This window comes from Sorex fumeus, unplaced genomic scaffold (genome assembly GCF_029834395.1).
Source record: "Sorex fumeus unplaced genomic scaffold, SorFum_2.1 ptg000063l, whole genome shotgun sequence".
NCBI classification, from domain to species: Eukaryota; Metazoa; Chordata; class Mammalia; order Eulipotyphla; family Soricidae; genus Sorex; species Sorex fumeus.
The window spans coordinates 58,454,260-58,469,770 of record NW_026606120.1 but is presented as its reverse complement, the minus strand read 5'-3'; the positions used below and the strand labels follow the sequence as shown (position 1 = coordinate 58,469,770).

Genomic DNA, 15,511 nt, shown 5'->3' with positions numbered 1-15,511 from the left:
CCAGATTCTGTGAATATGAACTAAACTGAGAAAAGGATCTTTGCAGATGTAATTAGGTTAAAGAATTTAAGAGATTGTCCTGGATTAGAATGGGCCTAAATTCAAAGACTAGTATACTTAGGAAAGGAGAGAAGCCAAAGAGGTAACAGAAAGATGGTAGCGATTACATTAAAGCTTCTATAAGGCAAGAAACACAACAAAACAAGAAACCAACAACTATTAGAACACCCCCCTGCCCACCACCACCACCACTACGGAAACTTGGAAAAAGCATGGAAGCTTCCTTTGAGACTCCAAAATGGACCAAAACCTGCTAAGCCTTGATTTCAAAACTAGTCTCCAGGACCAAGAGAGAAAAAAATGTCTTGTTTTGACACCCAATTTTTGCTAATCTATTATAACAGCCCTGCAAAACTAGTAAAACTCTAGTCCTTAAGCTTTCATCACTAGCATTCACTAATATGTCTTGGCTAAATCAACTATTATCAGCGTTATCAATAGCATTTTCTACTTCTATCATTCCTTATGAGACCCATTGTATTTACTGCGCAAGCGGAAGACAGTGGCACGGAACACCTTCAAGAGCATTGAAGAAATACAAAATTATGCAGCCACTACTGCAACCTTGCGACATCATATATTATTCATGACCAGCAATAGAAAACAAGTTGTCTACTATTGCCTTTTCGGCAGATCTGAGTGTTGGGGTAAAATCCCAACTAATGATGGTGGGTGTGGTGTTGAAATGTTGAATGTGATCAAAGTATAGGGAGAGTGATTTGGAAATCATCTGCCCCACAGGTAGGGGGGGGGGTGTGGGATGGGGGTATACTGGGGGTTTTGGTGGTGGAGAATGGAAACTGGTAAAGGTACGGGTGTTTCATTGTATGACCGAGACTTAAACCCGAAAGCTTTGTAACTGCTCTCACGGTTAGTTAATAAATAAAATTATAAAAAAATGGGGGAAAAAAAGTAAGGTGGAGTTCATGCAAAATTCAATCAGCCTAATCAGTCGCTGAATAAATAGCAGTATTCCTACATTAAAAAAAAAAGCGTCAAAGAAATAGCTAAGAGGACGAAGAATCTCCAGCTCTGGGCACATCTCTCTGACTCCACCATTTTTCCTGAATTAACATATGTCTCAAAGACTTGGGCCCTACGAAAACAGGATGAGAACGCTATCCGGATCTCCCAAAGAGGAATCGAAAGAGCTATGCTTGGAGTATCACGCTTCACTCAAGTGAGAGAAAGAATCTGGAGTTCCGACCTCCATCTACATCAAGAATCAGGGACGCTGTCTCATTTGCCAAGGGATCGAAAATCAGATGGGCTGGACACATAATGAGATTTGGAGACGACTGCTGGACTAGAGCTGTTACTGACTGGATTCCACAGGACATCAAAAGATTGCGTGGCCGCTCACCTATGAGATGGTTAGACTTCTTTGTCAAGACCCTGAATGAACGGTTTGAGGCTCTTTGTGTTCCTGGAGCGAGCAGATGCCACTGGGCTACACTAACAAGCGACAGAGACAAATGGAGACGTTACTTGCGCCCGCTCGAGCAAATCAATGAGAAAGGGGATGTCAAGTAATCAAGTGATCACTCCTTATATACTGGTGAATACTTTTATATAAGGAAAAGATTTAAATCAACTGAATTATGCATGAAACCCCATCATTGATGGTACTGTAAAAATGTAAATAAATAATAAAAGTGTAAATAATGACAAATGAAATAAAAGTTAAAAAAAAGATTGAAAAAAATTAAACCAACTCTATTTATTTTTTTGTTCTTTGGACCAACACCCAGCAATGCCCAGGGGTTACTCCTAGCTCTGCTTGCAGGAATCACTCCTGAAGTAGCCAGGGACCACATGGGATTCCAAAGATAGGACCCAGATTGAGCACATAAAAGACAAATGCCATATCAAGTGCACATACGGACAAGTACTACCTCCCCAGTCCCCTAAATTAACTGCATTTGTAATAGTCAAAAGTTGTAGACAACCCAAAAGTCCATCAATAGATGGATAAACATTGATTGTAGTCTTATACAATGGAATACTACTTGGTAATAAAAAGAAATACCTATCAAAACAATTGTGCTCAATGAAAGAAAAATTATATATCATGTAATTCCATTTATATAAATTTGAGAAAAAGCAAAATAATAAGTAAGGTCAGACAACAGACCAGTGGGTGCACGGGAATAAAGATTGGGGAAGATGGGAGAATTACAAATGCATGCAAAAGTAGGTTGAGAAGAGAAAGATTATCTTAAAGTATTATGGTTTGACAAATATGTGTATGTACATTATCCACACACATGTATATCATGTGATTGTACACTTACATATAGATATATATTAAAATATCCACCTAATACATTGAACATATATCTAACATTTATTGCACCATTTAATTATAACTTACTAAGACTTCCTGGGGAGAGGGATATCACACTCGACGGTGTCAGGGGCTACTCCTAGCTTTCTGCCTGGAAATGGCTCCTAGAAATCATGTGGTGCCAGGAACAGAATGGGAACCTCTTGCATGTAACAGACGCCCTCTGTCCCTTGAGTTCTTTTATTGGCTCCAATAAAACTTTTATAAAGAGTAAATGAGAGGCTGAGGAGATAGCTCAAAAGGAATGGCAAATGCCTGGCATGTATGAGGACCAGAGTCCCATCTCTGGTATCACCTCACTCCTGCTGCACTGCTGGGTGTGGGCCCTTTAGAATACTTTGTGAAAATCAAACTGTACACCTTCCACATGGCTCAAAAAACCCAAATGATGAAAGAAATTTATTACTAAAAGTATACCCTTTCATCACCAAGAAAATAGGCCTGCTAAAAACTGAAAACTATTTGTAATATGTGTAACAAAGAATAAGTATCTAAAATACAAGGACTAAGATTATGACTCATGGTAGAGTACATGCCTTGCATGCATAAAACATGGGCTCAATCAACAGCAATGCAGAAAAAAAAGAAAACAAAAAACAAAATTCAACTGTAAAACTACAAAAAACTGCCTCACATTTTTAGAGGTACTGTGATTTATCATACTGTCAGGATTTTCACGTATACATTATCCCAACACAACACCCAATGCCAACGAACCCACTTCTCTCCACTAATGTCCCAAGGACCTCTCCCTTCCACCTCCCTCCACCTTTCCCCTCAACCCCAAAGTAAGCTCAATTTGATAGACCAACACTCAAGTTCTGTTGCGTTTGGCCATTTGTTACTCTCTAATTCCTTCACTTCTTTCTTTTCAATGGATATAACTATAATGTTTTATGGGGTTTTTTGAGTCAGAAATTTTAATTTAATTTCCAAGTGCTTGAGTTTCTTTCCTATTTCTGATTTTCATTTTCAAAGCATCATCTGGGAGGATAGTTGGTATGAATTATATCTTCCTGACTATGTTTTATGATCCAACATGCGTTCTATCTTAGAAAGTATCCCATTTGCACTGGAGAAGAATGTATACTCAATTTTTGGGGAATGGAGGCACTCTATATGTCTGTTGGGCCCATCTCTTCCATATTTCCCTTCAAAGGGAAAACAAGTTTCCTTGTTTTTTGCCTTACTTATCTATTTAGCAGTGACAGCGGACTATTAAAAGTCTACTAATATTGTATGGCAGACAATAATTAATGACTAACATTAACATGATGAAGGTTGGGGATGTAGTCCAGTGGTGGGCTTACATGTGTGAGACCTGGTTCAATACCCAGCACCACTACCATCCACAAAACAAGTAACAAAATAATAGATGAAAACTTAAAGGGACAGAGTAAATATTTTTGACTCTGCAAGACATATGGTACCTTGGACAAATACTCTGCTGTTGCAACACACAAACTGTCACAACCAATATGTAAAGACGACTATAGCGGTGCACAATAAAATTTTATTTACAAAACAGGTAGGCAGCTCAATCTGGCCCACACTGATCTCATTTAATTTGCCAAACCCTGATCTAGAGCAACGGTTCCCAAAGGTGATATCGCCCACGGGACGGGGGAGGGGTGGGGACATGTGCTGAAATGATCTGAGGCAGAGAGTGATGGAAAGTAGTAGCCTAGGGTGCAAATTTGTTCTCTTAAAAGCCGGTTAAAGAAGGCACTGAGTATTTTTCCCTCCTGGGTGGTGGATGTCAAATAAATTTGGGAATCTTGATCTAGAGAAACCCTCACATGTGAAGAAAAAAGGAACAAGTACTGGATGGATCCCAATATGCTATTTTCAAACAGATGAAAACCCGAAATATCAAGGGTACAATGAAAGAACACTGTATTGGCATATTTATACTATTTACAGTGAAAATGAACTAGAGCTACATGTATCAACAATTATTGAACCAAACAATACTTGCAAAAAAAAAATCAAGTCCCAGGGAAATATACAGAAAATGTTACTCAGGAAACACGCCCAAAAAAGTTTGCTATGTTATAAAAAAAACACACAAGGGCCAAGGGTGTGATGCAATGTAAAGCACATGACTTGTAAGCATGGGATCTGGGTTCAAACCTGGCACCAAAAAACAAAATAAAAACAGATGCATGCATAATGATTAATGTTTATAGAAACAAGCTGACAATAAAATTAAAAAGTAATGTGCAGGAGTGAATTACCAAATTTAGGAGAGAAAAAAAGAATGTGGTATAATTTTAAGAGTACTTCAACTACATTGGTAATGCTTTATTTTTTGGTCTGGCTTTTTATTATATCGTTCTTTATACTGTTTTCTTTGTGTTTCTGAAATGTCTTAATTAGTTGTACTTAAATAGGTGATCATTACAAATGATTAAAATGTTTTCTGCTGTTTTTTGTTTGTTTTGTGGAGAGTTTGGGGCCATATCCAGTGATGTTCAGGAATTACTCCTAGTTCTGCACTCAGAGATTACTCCTGGTGATGCTTGGGGGACTATAGTGGATACAAAGGATAGAACTTGAGGTTGGTGTCATGCAAAGCAAACACCTACCCGCTATACTATTGCTCAAGTCCCTGAATTTTATCTCTTCTATGGTAACAGAATATCTGATACTAATCAAAAGGTTTTTAAAAAATAGAAAAAAATGGTTCTTTCAGAACATGTGATGTATGTGTGCTGGTGGTAGGGTGTGCTGGTTCTTGATAGTGAAAACAGAACTATCATAGAGCATTAAAATTCTGACTAAAGTGGTATTTTTCAAATTTAGTTCTAACTTGCTTTCCCTGTCTTTACTTCTATCCCTCTCACCCCCTTTCATGTCTACCATTGTTTCTTCTCTATTTAAAATTGAAGGTAATAAAAGCTTTCTGCTAAACCTACAGCCAACAATTTAGGTTAAGACCAGCTTATCCGTAATTACTTTATTCATATTATTCTTTAAGTAAGTGCTCTGATCCTCAAACTAAGTTGACAAACATTATTCCATTTTCTTTTATAAATAATGTGACAAATTCCCTGTAATTACATCAACTATCACAGTTTATTTAAACATTATGTTGGACTTTTTTTTTCATATTTGCTCTCTTGATAAACTACAGTTTATAGGAATGGAGAGGATATACAGAAATAAAAGATGCACATTGTCCACTATCATCTCTGAATTATTAGATGGGATAATAAAAAATCACTTTGTATTATAAACTTAAACAAATTTTTTAATGGGGGGAGCACATTAAGTAGTCCAGCAGTGCTGAGAGATCACTCCTGGTAGACTAGGGGGAAAATATGGGGTGCCTGGGATCAAACCTGGGTTAGCTGTATGCAAGGCTAAGCGCCCTACAAGCTGTATCTGGCCTCACTTAGAAACATTTCTTTAATGATGAAATCATGAAATTTGCAACATGGAGAGTATCATGCTAAGTGAAATGAGTCAGAAAGAGACTGCACTCATCTGGGGAATATAAAGTAACAGAATGGGAGACGAACACCCAAGAATAATAGCTGAGATAAGTACCAGGAGGTCTGCTCCACAGCTTGGAAGCCGGCAGCACACGCTGGGGGAAAAGGCAGCTCAGATAGAGAAGGGAACACCAAGTAAAGGGTGTTTGGAGGACTAGCTCGGGATGTGAGATGTGTGCTGAAAGTAGACTGTAGACCGAACAGAATGGCCACTCAATACCTCTATTGCAAACCACAACACCCTAAAGGAAAGAGAGAGCAAAAGGGAATGATCCTGCCACAGAGGTGGGGCAGGGTGGGAGGGTGGGAGGGTTACTGAGTTCATTGGTGGTGGAGAATGGGCATTGGTAGAGGGATGGGTACTTGATCATTGTATAACTGAAACCCAAGTACGAAAGTTTGTAAGTCTACAACTGTACCTCATGGTGTTTCACTAATAAAAAAATAAATAAAAACGTTTCTTAGATATGTATGAAATAAAATCAGTAAATAAATCCATACACCTAACTATAAATAAATTGGGTTCTTACTATAACTTAAGATCAAGCAAAATGACTTTATTTCTGGGGCTGGAGCAAGAGCACAGCGGGTAGGGCGTTTGCCTTGCACGCGGCCAACCCGGGTTCGATTCCCAGCATTCCATATGGTCCCCTGAGCACCGCCAGGAGTAACTCCTGAGTGCAGAGTCAGGAGTAACCCCTGTGTATCGCCGGGTGTGACCCAAAAAGCAAAAAAACAAAACAAAAAAGAGAGGGAGGGAGAGAGACGAACAAGACTTAGTGAGAACGTGAAGCAATTGAAGTGCTTACGGCACTATTTGTGGTAATGTAAAATGGTGCAGCTGCTGTACATTTTTGAGCAAGTGGGCTGGAGTGATAGCACAGCGGGTAGGGCGTTTGTCTTGCATGCAGCCAACATGGCTGACCCGAGTTCGATTCCTCTGCCCCTCTCAGAGAGCCCGGCAAACTATCCATGATGTATTCGATATGCCAAACACAGTAACAACAAAGTTTCCAATGGAGACGTTACTGGGCCCACTCGAGAAAATCGATGAACAACGGGAGGACAGTGACAGTGAACACAGAATTTCCATATGATTCAGCAATTTCACTTCTAGGTTTATTCATATACCAAGAAATTCAAAACGAGTATATTCTTGTATATCATCTTTAATGCAGCACTATTACAATAGTCACTGTCACTATCCTCCCGTTGTTCATCGATTTGCTTGAGCGAGCCCAGTAACGTCTCCATTGTGAGACTGTTGTTACTGTGTTTGGCATATCGAATACATCACGGGTAGCTTGCCAGGCTTTGCCATGCGGGTGAGATACTCTCGGTAGCTTGCCGGGCTCTCCGAGAGGGGCGGAGGAATCGAACTTGGGTCGGCCATGTTGGCTGTGTGCAAGGCAAATGCCTTACCCGCTGTGCCATGGCTCCAGTCCATAACAATAGTCAAAAGATAGAAACAAACCAATTTTTCATGAGTATGTCTATGTTCATAAACCCAATGAATAAGTAAAATAATGTACATAAACACAAGTATTATTGAGCCTTAAAAAGAAATTTGATACTCTTTACAAGAAGATATGCTAAGTAAAAAAAAAAGCAGCTACAAAAGGATAAATCACTTATGTGAAGAACATAAAATAGATTTATGACAATAAAAGAGGTTACCAAAGGCTTGGAAAGGGTAAAGAAAACTAACATTTAATGGATATATTTTTTTTTGAGTGATGAATCAAACAATGGTGATCAGTGCACAATACTGTGAATATACTTAATGTCATGAATTGGACACCCCCAAAATAGCTAAAATTGTAAATTTTACATTATGTACACTTAAAGTTTTTTACTTTACTTTTTTTTACACTTAAGTTTTTTAAAGGGGAAATTTTTTGCTTAGTTTCTTTGGTTTGGGGGCCACACCCAGCAGTGGTCAGGGTTTACCCTAGCTCTTTGCTCACTCCTGACAGACATAGGTGGCCATATGAGGTATTGGGGAGCAAAACCCTAAGGCAAGCACTTCTCCCATTGTACTATCTCTCTGGCCCTGGGAAATATTTAATTGAAAATAAGTTAAAATACTTCAATTTTTTTTTTGCCCTCAATTCAACTAATCAGCATCCACATTGGGCAAAAAATTGTTAAGAGATTAATTATAATTGTACAGTAATGTCTTCACCCCTAAAAACCTCAGGATTTAGCTGAAGAGCAGATAAAACACAGTGGATATCTCACAATGGTCTGTGGGATTTTGGGGAAAGGGGTTGACCACACATGGTGATGCTCCATGGTCACTTCCTGATTATCTCCAATTTCTAATGCATGGTCTTTATAGAAATTTCACAAGAGCAAAATATTTTCATAATTATTCTCTAATTGTATTTCCCCTTTACACTTTAACTTTACACTAATGGTTACTACGGGTGCTATTACCATGGTAACAGTATTGTAATAGTACAGTATTGGTGTGATGATACTATGATTACTATTTCATAGTATGGCAATACTGCTATGTATGGGTGCACTAATGGTTACTATGAGCTATTATTAGAGGAAAGTGCTGTAATTGTATGAATAATGAAATGAATCTGGTGGGGTTTTTTTTGTTTTGTTTCTTTTGTTTTTGGTGTCAAGATAAAACCTAGGACTCATACTTGCAAAACATATGTTCTACCTCTGAGCCAAATTTCTGGCTAAATTAACCACATTTTAAAAGATCATTTCCTTCCTTCCTCCCTTCCTCCTCCTCCCTCCCTCCCTTCCTCCTTGCCTCCTTCCTTCCTACCTTTATCTCTCTCTCATTTTCTTTTTTGGGTTATACCCAGCAATGCTCAGGGGTTACTCTTGGCTCTGCACTCAGGAATCACTCCTGGCAGTGCTCGGGAAACCATATGGGTTGCCCGGGATCAAACAAACATCCTACAACCTGCAGCACTGCTCCAGCCCTGGATCCATCCTTTTCACTTGAAAGACACAGACAAACTGTAGATAAGACTTGGCCAGTCTTCATAGGTGTTTGTTTTTTCTTTTTGTTTTTTGGGTCATACACTAAAACTGTCTGAATATGCTTCCTTCAAAATGAACAAAGATTTCACTTCAAGGAAAACAAACGGCAAGGACAAAGACATTGTCCTACTGGGAGTAAGGCACTTGCCTTACACGCAGCCAACCTGGGTTCAATCCCTGACACTGCATATGGTCACTCTCACCATTGCCAGAATAGATCTCTGATCACAGACACAGAAAAATACCAAGAACTAGAAAATAAAAACAGAAAAAAAATTACAGTACTTATTGCTAGTAATAAATTTCTAATTAATGCTTTAAAACACACATTTTGGGAAGTGTATATGTATCCACTAGTGAACTTGATAGCTTCTTAATCTTAAAACTTTTTCTATAAGGTGTTATTAACAAACATGATGCTTTGATATTACATAAATGCATCAGTATATTTACAAAGATGCATAACTGAATGACTCGTTTTCCAAAGGTCCAACACACCACCACAGTAACAAAATAGCACATAGAATATTCAAAATGCAAAGAAGACTAGTGGATCTTTGGGGGCTGGGAATGGTGGAGGCACAGCTGGGGATTAAATTCAGGTCTTCACATATGCAAGGCAAGTGCTTTGTGAAAGCACTCTAAGCACAAACTAAGTTACATCCTTGGTACTTAATACCAATGGCTCTTAGAGTAAGAATATCCAAAGTTCATTGATAAAGTCTGATTCCATTTTTGACTAACCTTATGAAACTACCACTACAATTGGAAAAGACAAACTATTCATCCTTTTCTTACTGCATGTATGTATGCCTGCCTTTTCTTTATATACTTCAATCACACAACGTAGCACATGTATGCAGAAACAGGTAAGAATATATATTTGGGGGACTAGAAGATGTTGGGTGGCTTAAAGTGCTTTCCCATTAAGCATGAGGCATTGAGTTCAAACCCCAGTGCCAAAGCATGTGTGGGAGGAAGTGAGGAATGTAGATAGTAACATCCCACTCACTGTTATGATCCCAGGAAGGAAAGGAGGCAAACAGATTTTTAGAGTATTTATTGACCCAGGAGATAGTGCAAAGAAGTGGAAAACATGCTTTACATGAAGGAACCCTATTATCACATGGTCTCCCAGTACCAACAGGACCCCTCAACACCTACTAGATAGTACACACCCTGGAGAACCATTAGTGTGCCCCTACACCACCCCCAAATGATCTCTGTATTTTTTAGAAAAGTGATCTCACATCTTAAAAAAAATAACAATAAATTTATTTATTGAGGTGGTTGGGTCAGAGTGGTGTTAGGGGCTTACTACTCAGCCATGCTTAATTCTGGCAGTTCTTAGAAGTCTGAGAACCAAATCCAGGTTGTCACAGGTGGCTTTACCCAGTACTCCCTCTCTTGCCCTAATGAATTGATTTTTGATTATTTTTAGTTCTCAGTATTAATTTTTCATAGTGACAGATAAACACATAAACAAAACCTTTTCAGAGTCTGCAGTCATTTAAGAATACAAAAGGTGCCAAATACAAAAAGCTTAGAACCATTACTACAACCCAAGTACCATAAAGAAGCAAAAACCAAGATGCTCAAGTTCCAAAAGAAGCAAGTCTTCATAGAAGAAAAAATTCTGTTTACTTGGAGACTGAAGAGCTTCTTAAGAGAGGGGGATTAATGGGTGACGGGGGGATAGCCTGACTTACTCACCTGGAAAAGGGTCAAAAAAAAAAAAAACCCCTCCAAACCCAGACCTCCTGTATACAGACTTCCATATAATCAACGTGTTTTTTTTTTTAATAGAAGTTTTTTGAAGACAGAGTACAAATTTAGCTATGAAACAAAGAAAATGGTAACATTTGTTTCATTTGGCTACACAAGGCTCTAAATGTTTTGGTAAGGCTCTAACCAATGCATCATGTAAATCTTTTCCCAAAGTATATGTATATGAAAATACACATTCACCCGTAAAAGCATTATCTTCCCTGCTTTACTGAAAATTGCTAACAGCTTTTCTTACTTAGGTTTTTAGTTCAAATATCTGGCAAATTCATGTTGCTCCAAGTATACTACAAAATTAACAGGTCTTAAAATAAATCAGTGTCTCTAATCTTCCCCTATTTTTGTCTTGTAGTCCACTCTTGGTAACCCTACAGGCAAAGAAATGACATATTTTTGGAATATGCTGCAGGCTTTCAACTCTGTTCAGCCTACACAAAAACAAAACAAATCCATAATAGGGGCCCCTCTGGGATTGGACGGAAACGCCTCCCTCAGGAGGACTGGTTGTTCTATGAGTCAATCATATAATTACTGGCAGAAAGCCAGGCAAATAGAAAACAGACTGGTAAAAAGGCTGGTCTATAACTCTGTGACACTATCTTTTAAAAAAAATATTCTTTCTGCATCTGACCTGTCTTTATGCTATGTCTTTCCCTCTGCTGAAAATTAAAGCACTATTAAACCGCCATAAAAAAAAAAAAGAGGAGTTTTTAAATGTCGCGTATTACCGTTTCTCTAAAAAAGACAAGCCATTCACGGGAATAATGTATGGAGGGTAACTGCGGGTTTCATACAAAAACATAGGCGGCTTCAGAAAACATTTCAAGTTTAGGTGAATCCACCAACTATACTACAGATTTAAAAATTAAAGTCCCTATATGCTTGATGCCCATCGATTCTTGATCTCTCGCTCACCTCTTTTACGGGCGGTTCTTTTAACCAGGACCTGCCAAGAACCACTTGCCATCTACTAAGTGCAAAACAGTACTTTTAAAAAGCCCTCGCAAATTTTGGAAATTCTGGTGGAGGCATCGGTGTAGCACTCGGCAACTACAAAATAACGATGTCACTACTAGTTGATACGATACCTCCAACATAAAGTAAAAATTAAAAATAATCTTTCAAAGTTCTAGCAGAATTGATACACACAGTGGCCCGGGCAGTTTTAAAGGGGTCTAAGAAAGTATTCCGCGCTTTTATTTTCCAGACGCGATGCAAGCACTAAAAGACCCGAAAATCCTTTTTGTGTGATCATCAAGACCGAATTCCTTCCCAGACTTTCAAGTCGGGGGGGGGGGGGGGAGGCGGGGGGCCGCGGGCGCGATGACATTTCAAGCGTTTCTAAAACGGCCCCAGCTTTCCCTGGGGTCCATTTGGAGAACACACACACATACACACACACACGGGATACACACAAACACACCTCTCTCCCGAGACCAACACACACACACACACACACACACACACACCCGAGTCCAGCTCTCCCAAAGCAGAATTTCTGACAGATTTGATGCAGACCATCGATCTCGCCATCGCCCGCTTCCTTGTGCCAGGCGCGAGAAGCTGTGCACTCAACCCATCCTTGGGCCAAAATCTGGCGCCAGGGTTCAAACACGCCTCCTCCGGCGGTCGCCAAAGGGACGTCTCGGAGGGAGCGGGGACATCCTCGGAGGGCGGGGTGAAAACGAGCCGGGGTGGCGGGCGCCCCGCACGCCTGGCTGTGCCCAGCTCTGCCCCACCAAGTGTCTCCGTCGCCGCTTCCAACGCGCTCGGGATGCCAGGCAGGGGCGGGCGGCGCGGGAGGTTGGGAAGGGGGTCCCCATCGCGGCACGTAAAGATGTTCCCCCCCGCCCCCCCGCGAGCCTCGGTCCCCTACCAGCCCTAGAAAGCCCGAGAAGCGGGGGCGGGGGGTGGAGGGAGGGAAAAAAGAAGTGGGGAGCCCGGCAAAAGCCGAGAAACTTACCCAGCTTCTTCCACATGGCGAGGTGACACGCCAGGAAGCCTTTGCGGATGGCAGCGCACACCTTGGCCGGCTCGGACGAAGTGAAACCCTTCTGCTTCTTGATGAAACCCCACAAGTGCTCCCGCGCAAACTGAGCCGCCTCCCGCCCGCCGTGGCCGTCGCACACGGCGAAGAAGGCCACCGAGGAGCGGCGCCGGCAGCAGCGGCCGGCTGCGGGCGCCGAGGCCCCGGCCGGGTCCGGGGCAGCGTCGCGAGCTTCGCGGGCGGCCAGCGCTGGGCCTGGGCCGGGGAGAGCCGCCGGCCGGGACGCCGGCGACAGCGGAGAGAAAGAGCGGCGCGGCGAGGGCTTTTCTTCGCTCGTCGGCTCGGGCTCCACCACGATTTGAGTAACGTCCTCCATGTACTTCCTCCCGCCCTGGTCGGAGAAGACGCTCACTCCCAACGAGTACAGCCCCGCCATGGCCGGCTGGCCGGGATCCCGCCGGTCCCACGCAGCCCCGCCGAACCCGGCGTCGGGAGCCACTCGGGGCTTCGCCGGCCAACTATTGTTTATCTTCGACGCCGCCGCGAAGGGGGAGGGGGCCGTCCCGGAGTAGGCGGGCGGGGGGGGGGGGGGGGCGCGCGATGTCGGGACTTGTCCGCGAGAGCTGGGCCGGAGCGCCGGGGCGAAGCGGAGCGGAGCAGCCGCGCCTGCGCACTGCGCCCCCCGCGCCCGCCCGCGCCCACTGCACAAATCAGACGAGCTCCGCGGCTGACGTCACTCGGCTCTTCGGGGAGGACCAATCCGGAGTCGAGTCGGAGTCATTCCCCCGCCCTCCGCCCCCAACTCGGCGGCGGGTTGCAACGGCCGCGCTCACTCCTCCCAGCGCGGGCTCGGCGCCCTAGCGCAGGTCGCCTCGCCTCCTCCGCGCTGAGAGTGGGGGTGGTTCGCCGCGGCCCGGCGCTGGCTTCCTGAGCGACTTGGGTCTTGCCTTTTTTTTTTTTTCTAGATCTTTTTCTGCCGCACAGTCTGCGGTCCGGGAGCGGCCTGCCGCCTTTGGCGCCTCTTGGGGGGAAAAGCCACGGATTTGAGCCTCGCAGGCGCTTAGCGAGGATCGCGGTGGTGGGGGCTGGGGGGAAGACCTTCCTGCCGGAGATGAAATGGCGGGAAACCTCACTTCGAAAGGCCGACTGTGAAACGGCTGGAGAAAGGCAGGATTGGGGCGGGATCTGTCTGACTGGGCGTTCAGGAGGCAACCCCGTGTTGAGGAAAACTTGGAGGGAACTTCCACCAACTCTCGTTTGCTACGTTTTTAACTCGTTCTCAACAGTGAGCTTTTGGCCAACGTGGCTCGCTTTTCTGTCGACCCTGAGTGAACTGCATTTTACTCCGTTAGAGACATCGCTTCAGTCTCTGACACAGAAAGACTAACGAACTTGCCGGGCGCCCCGGACTCCTTATTTGCTTGTGGTTCCCCGCCCCCCTCGCCGGGTGGGACGCGGTGTGGCCCGGAGACCTTTGCACGCATCATTTCCGGGGTGTTCAGCAACGCCTCAGAGCCCGCAGGTCAGTTTCTTCTCGAGGACGGAGTTTCTCGGCTGGATGGGATGGGGATCAGTTCCCTTTCTTTGCGTTTTTGGCCGCTCCACGCCCAGCTCCTGTGCGCCCTTTGCTGGCTGCTTTCTGTATCCTAGTGCCGAAATGAGAACAACCCACAAGCAAAATCACTTCGAAATGAAAAATCCGAAGAGGTCGTGACGTGAAACGTGTGGTCGGGAATCCCCGATCCCCAAAATAAGCCGGGACGGATGGCGCTACGTCACAAGGCACACATCGTTGAAAAAGTCGCGACCGGCGCTGAAAGATTATTGTAGTTCTGATATCAAGACCTATTATTTCAGCACTGGAAGGAAATAAAGACTATGTTTTAATTATTTACTTCGGGGGAGGGGGCGTTTGGACCACTGTTTGGGCCACATCGGGTGGTTTGATGGCCTTTGGGTATCATTCCTCGCTGGGGCTCAAACTAGCTTCCTGCATACAATCTCAGCCAGTTGAGCTCAGCCTCCAGCAGACCATGTTTTATAGCTGCATTCACAAGGTTATATAGACCAGATGAAGGCAGAACTCCTAAATAAATCATTAACAATTCTCATCCGACAGCTTCCATTCCAACAAACCTGCCAGAGCAAATAGTTTGTATGACTCAATATTAAGGTTTACCCAACTTCTCCCCTAGTAGCACTGTAGCACTGTCCTGTTCATCGATTTGCTCCAGTGGGCACCAGTAACGTCTCCATTATGAGACTTGTTACTGTTTTTGGCATATTGAACACACCATGGGGAGCTTGCCAGGCTCCGCCTTGGGGGACGGGATACTCTAAGTAGCTTGCCAGGTTCTCCGAGTGGGACAGACAAATCCAACCTGGTTTGGCCGTGTGCAAGGCAAATGCTCTACCCACTGTGCTTCAGCACAGTGCTTCATTATTATTGCTTCAGCCCAAGAGATTACAGAAATCAGTTTCTTCATACTATGTAATCTTTTACTTTTTTTTCTTTCCCTTTTCCTTTATTTATTTTTTTTGCCACAGCCGGCCCCAGGAGTCATCACTCCTGGCTGGCTTAAGGGACCATATGGGAAGCTCGGGACTGACTGAACCCTGGTCGTCCCGACTTCAAGGCAAGTGCCCAGTACCCGCTGTACTATCCCTTCAATCCCCTCAATAATTATTGTTTATCAATCAGGCAGTAATCTCTATGCCATCCATCATTACCCCATCAGCATCTCCATTCAACCTTAAGCTGCTGTTAAGCAAATCCAGAATCCTTTTTTTTAAAAAATTTTTATGTAGGAGTACCAGTATACT

The 15,511-nt window shown here is 43.2% G+C and overlaps 1 protein-coding gene across 1 annotated transcript in view; it reads right to left on the bottom strand.

The window, feature by feature from the left end:
- PPM1D (protein phosphatase, Mg2+/Mn2+ dependent 1D) overlaps positions 1–13,358 on the bottom strand; it is a 51,267-nt gene extending 37,909 nt beyond the window's left edge. Inside the window, exon 1 of the mRNA XM_056127760.1 lies at positions 12,665–13,358. Coding sequence (XP_055983735.1) covers positions 12,665–13,124 — 460 coding nt within the window. The 5' untranslated portion in view covers positions 13,125–13,358. The remainder of the gene's footprint in view (positions 1–12,664) is intronic.
- Positions 13,359–15,511: the final 2,153 nt, after the last annotated feature.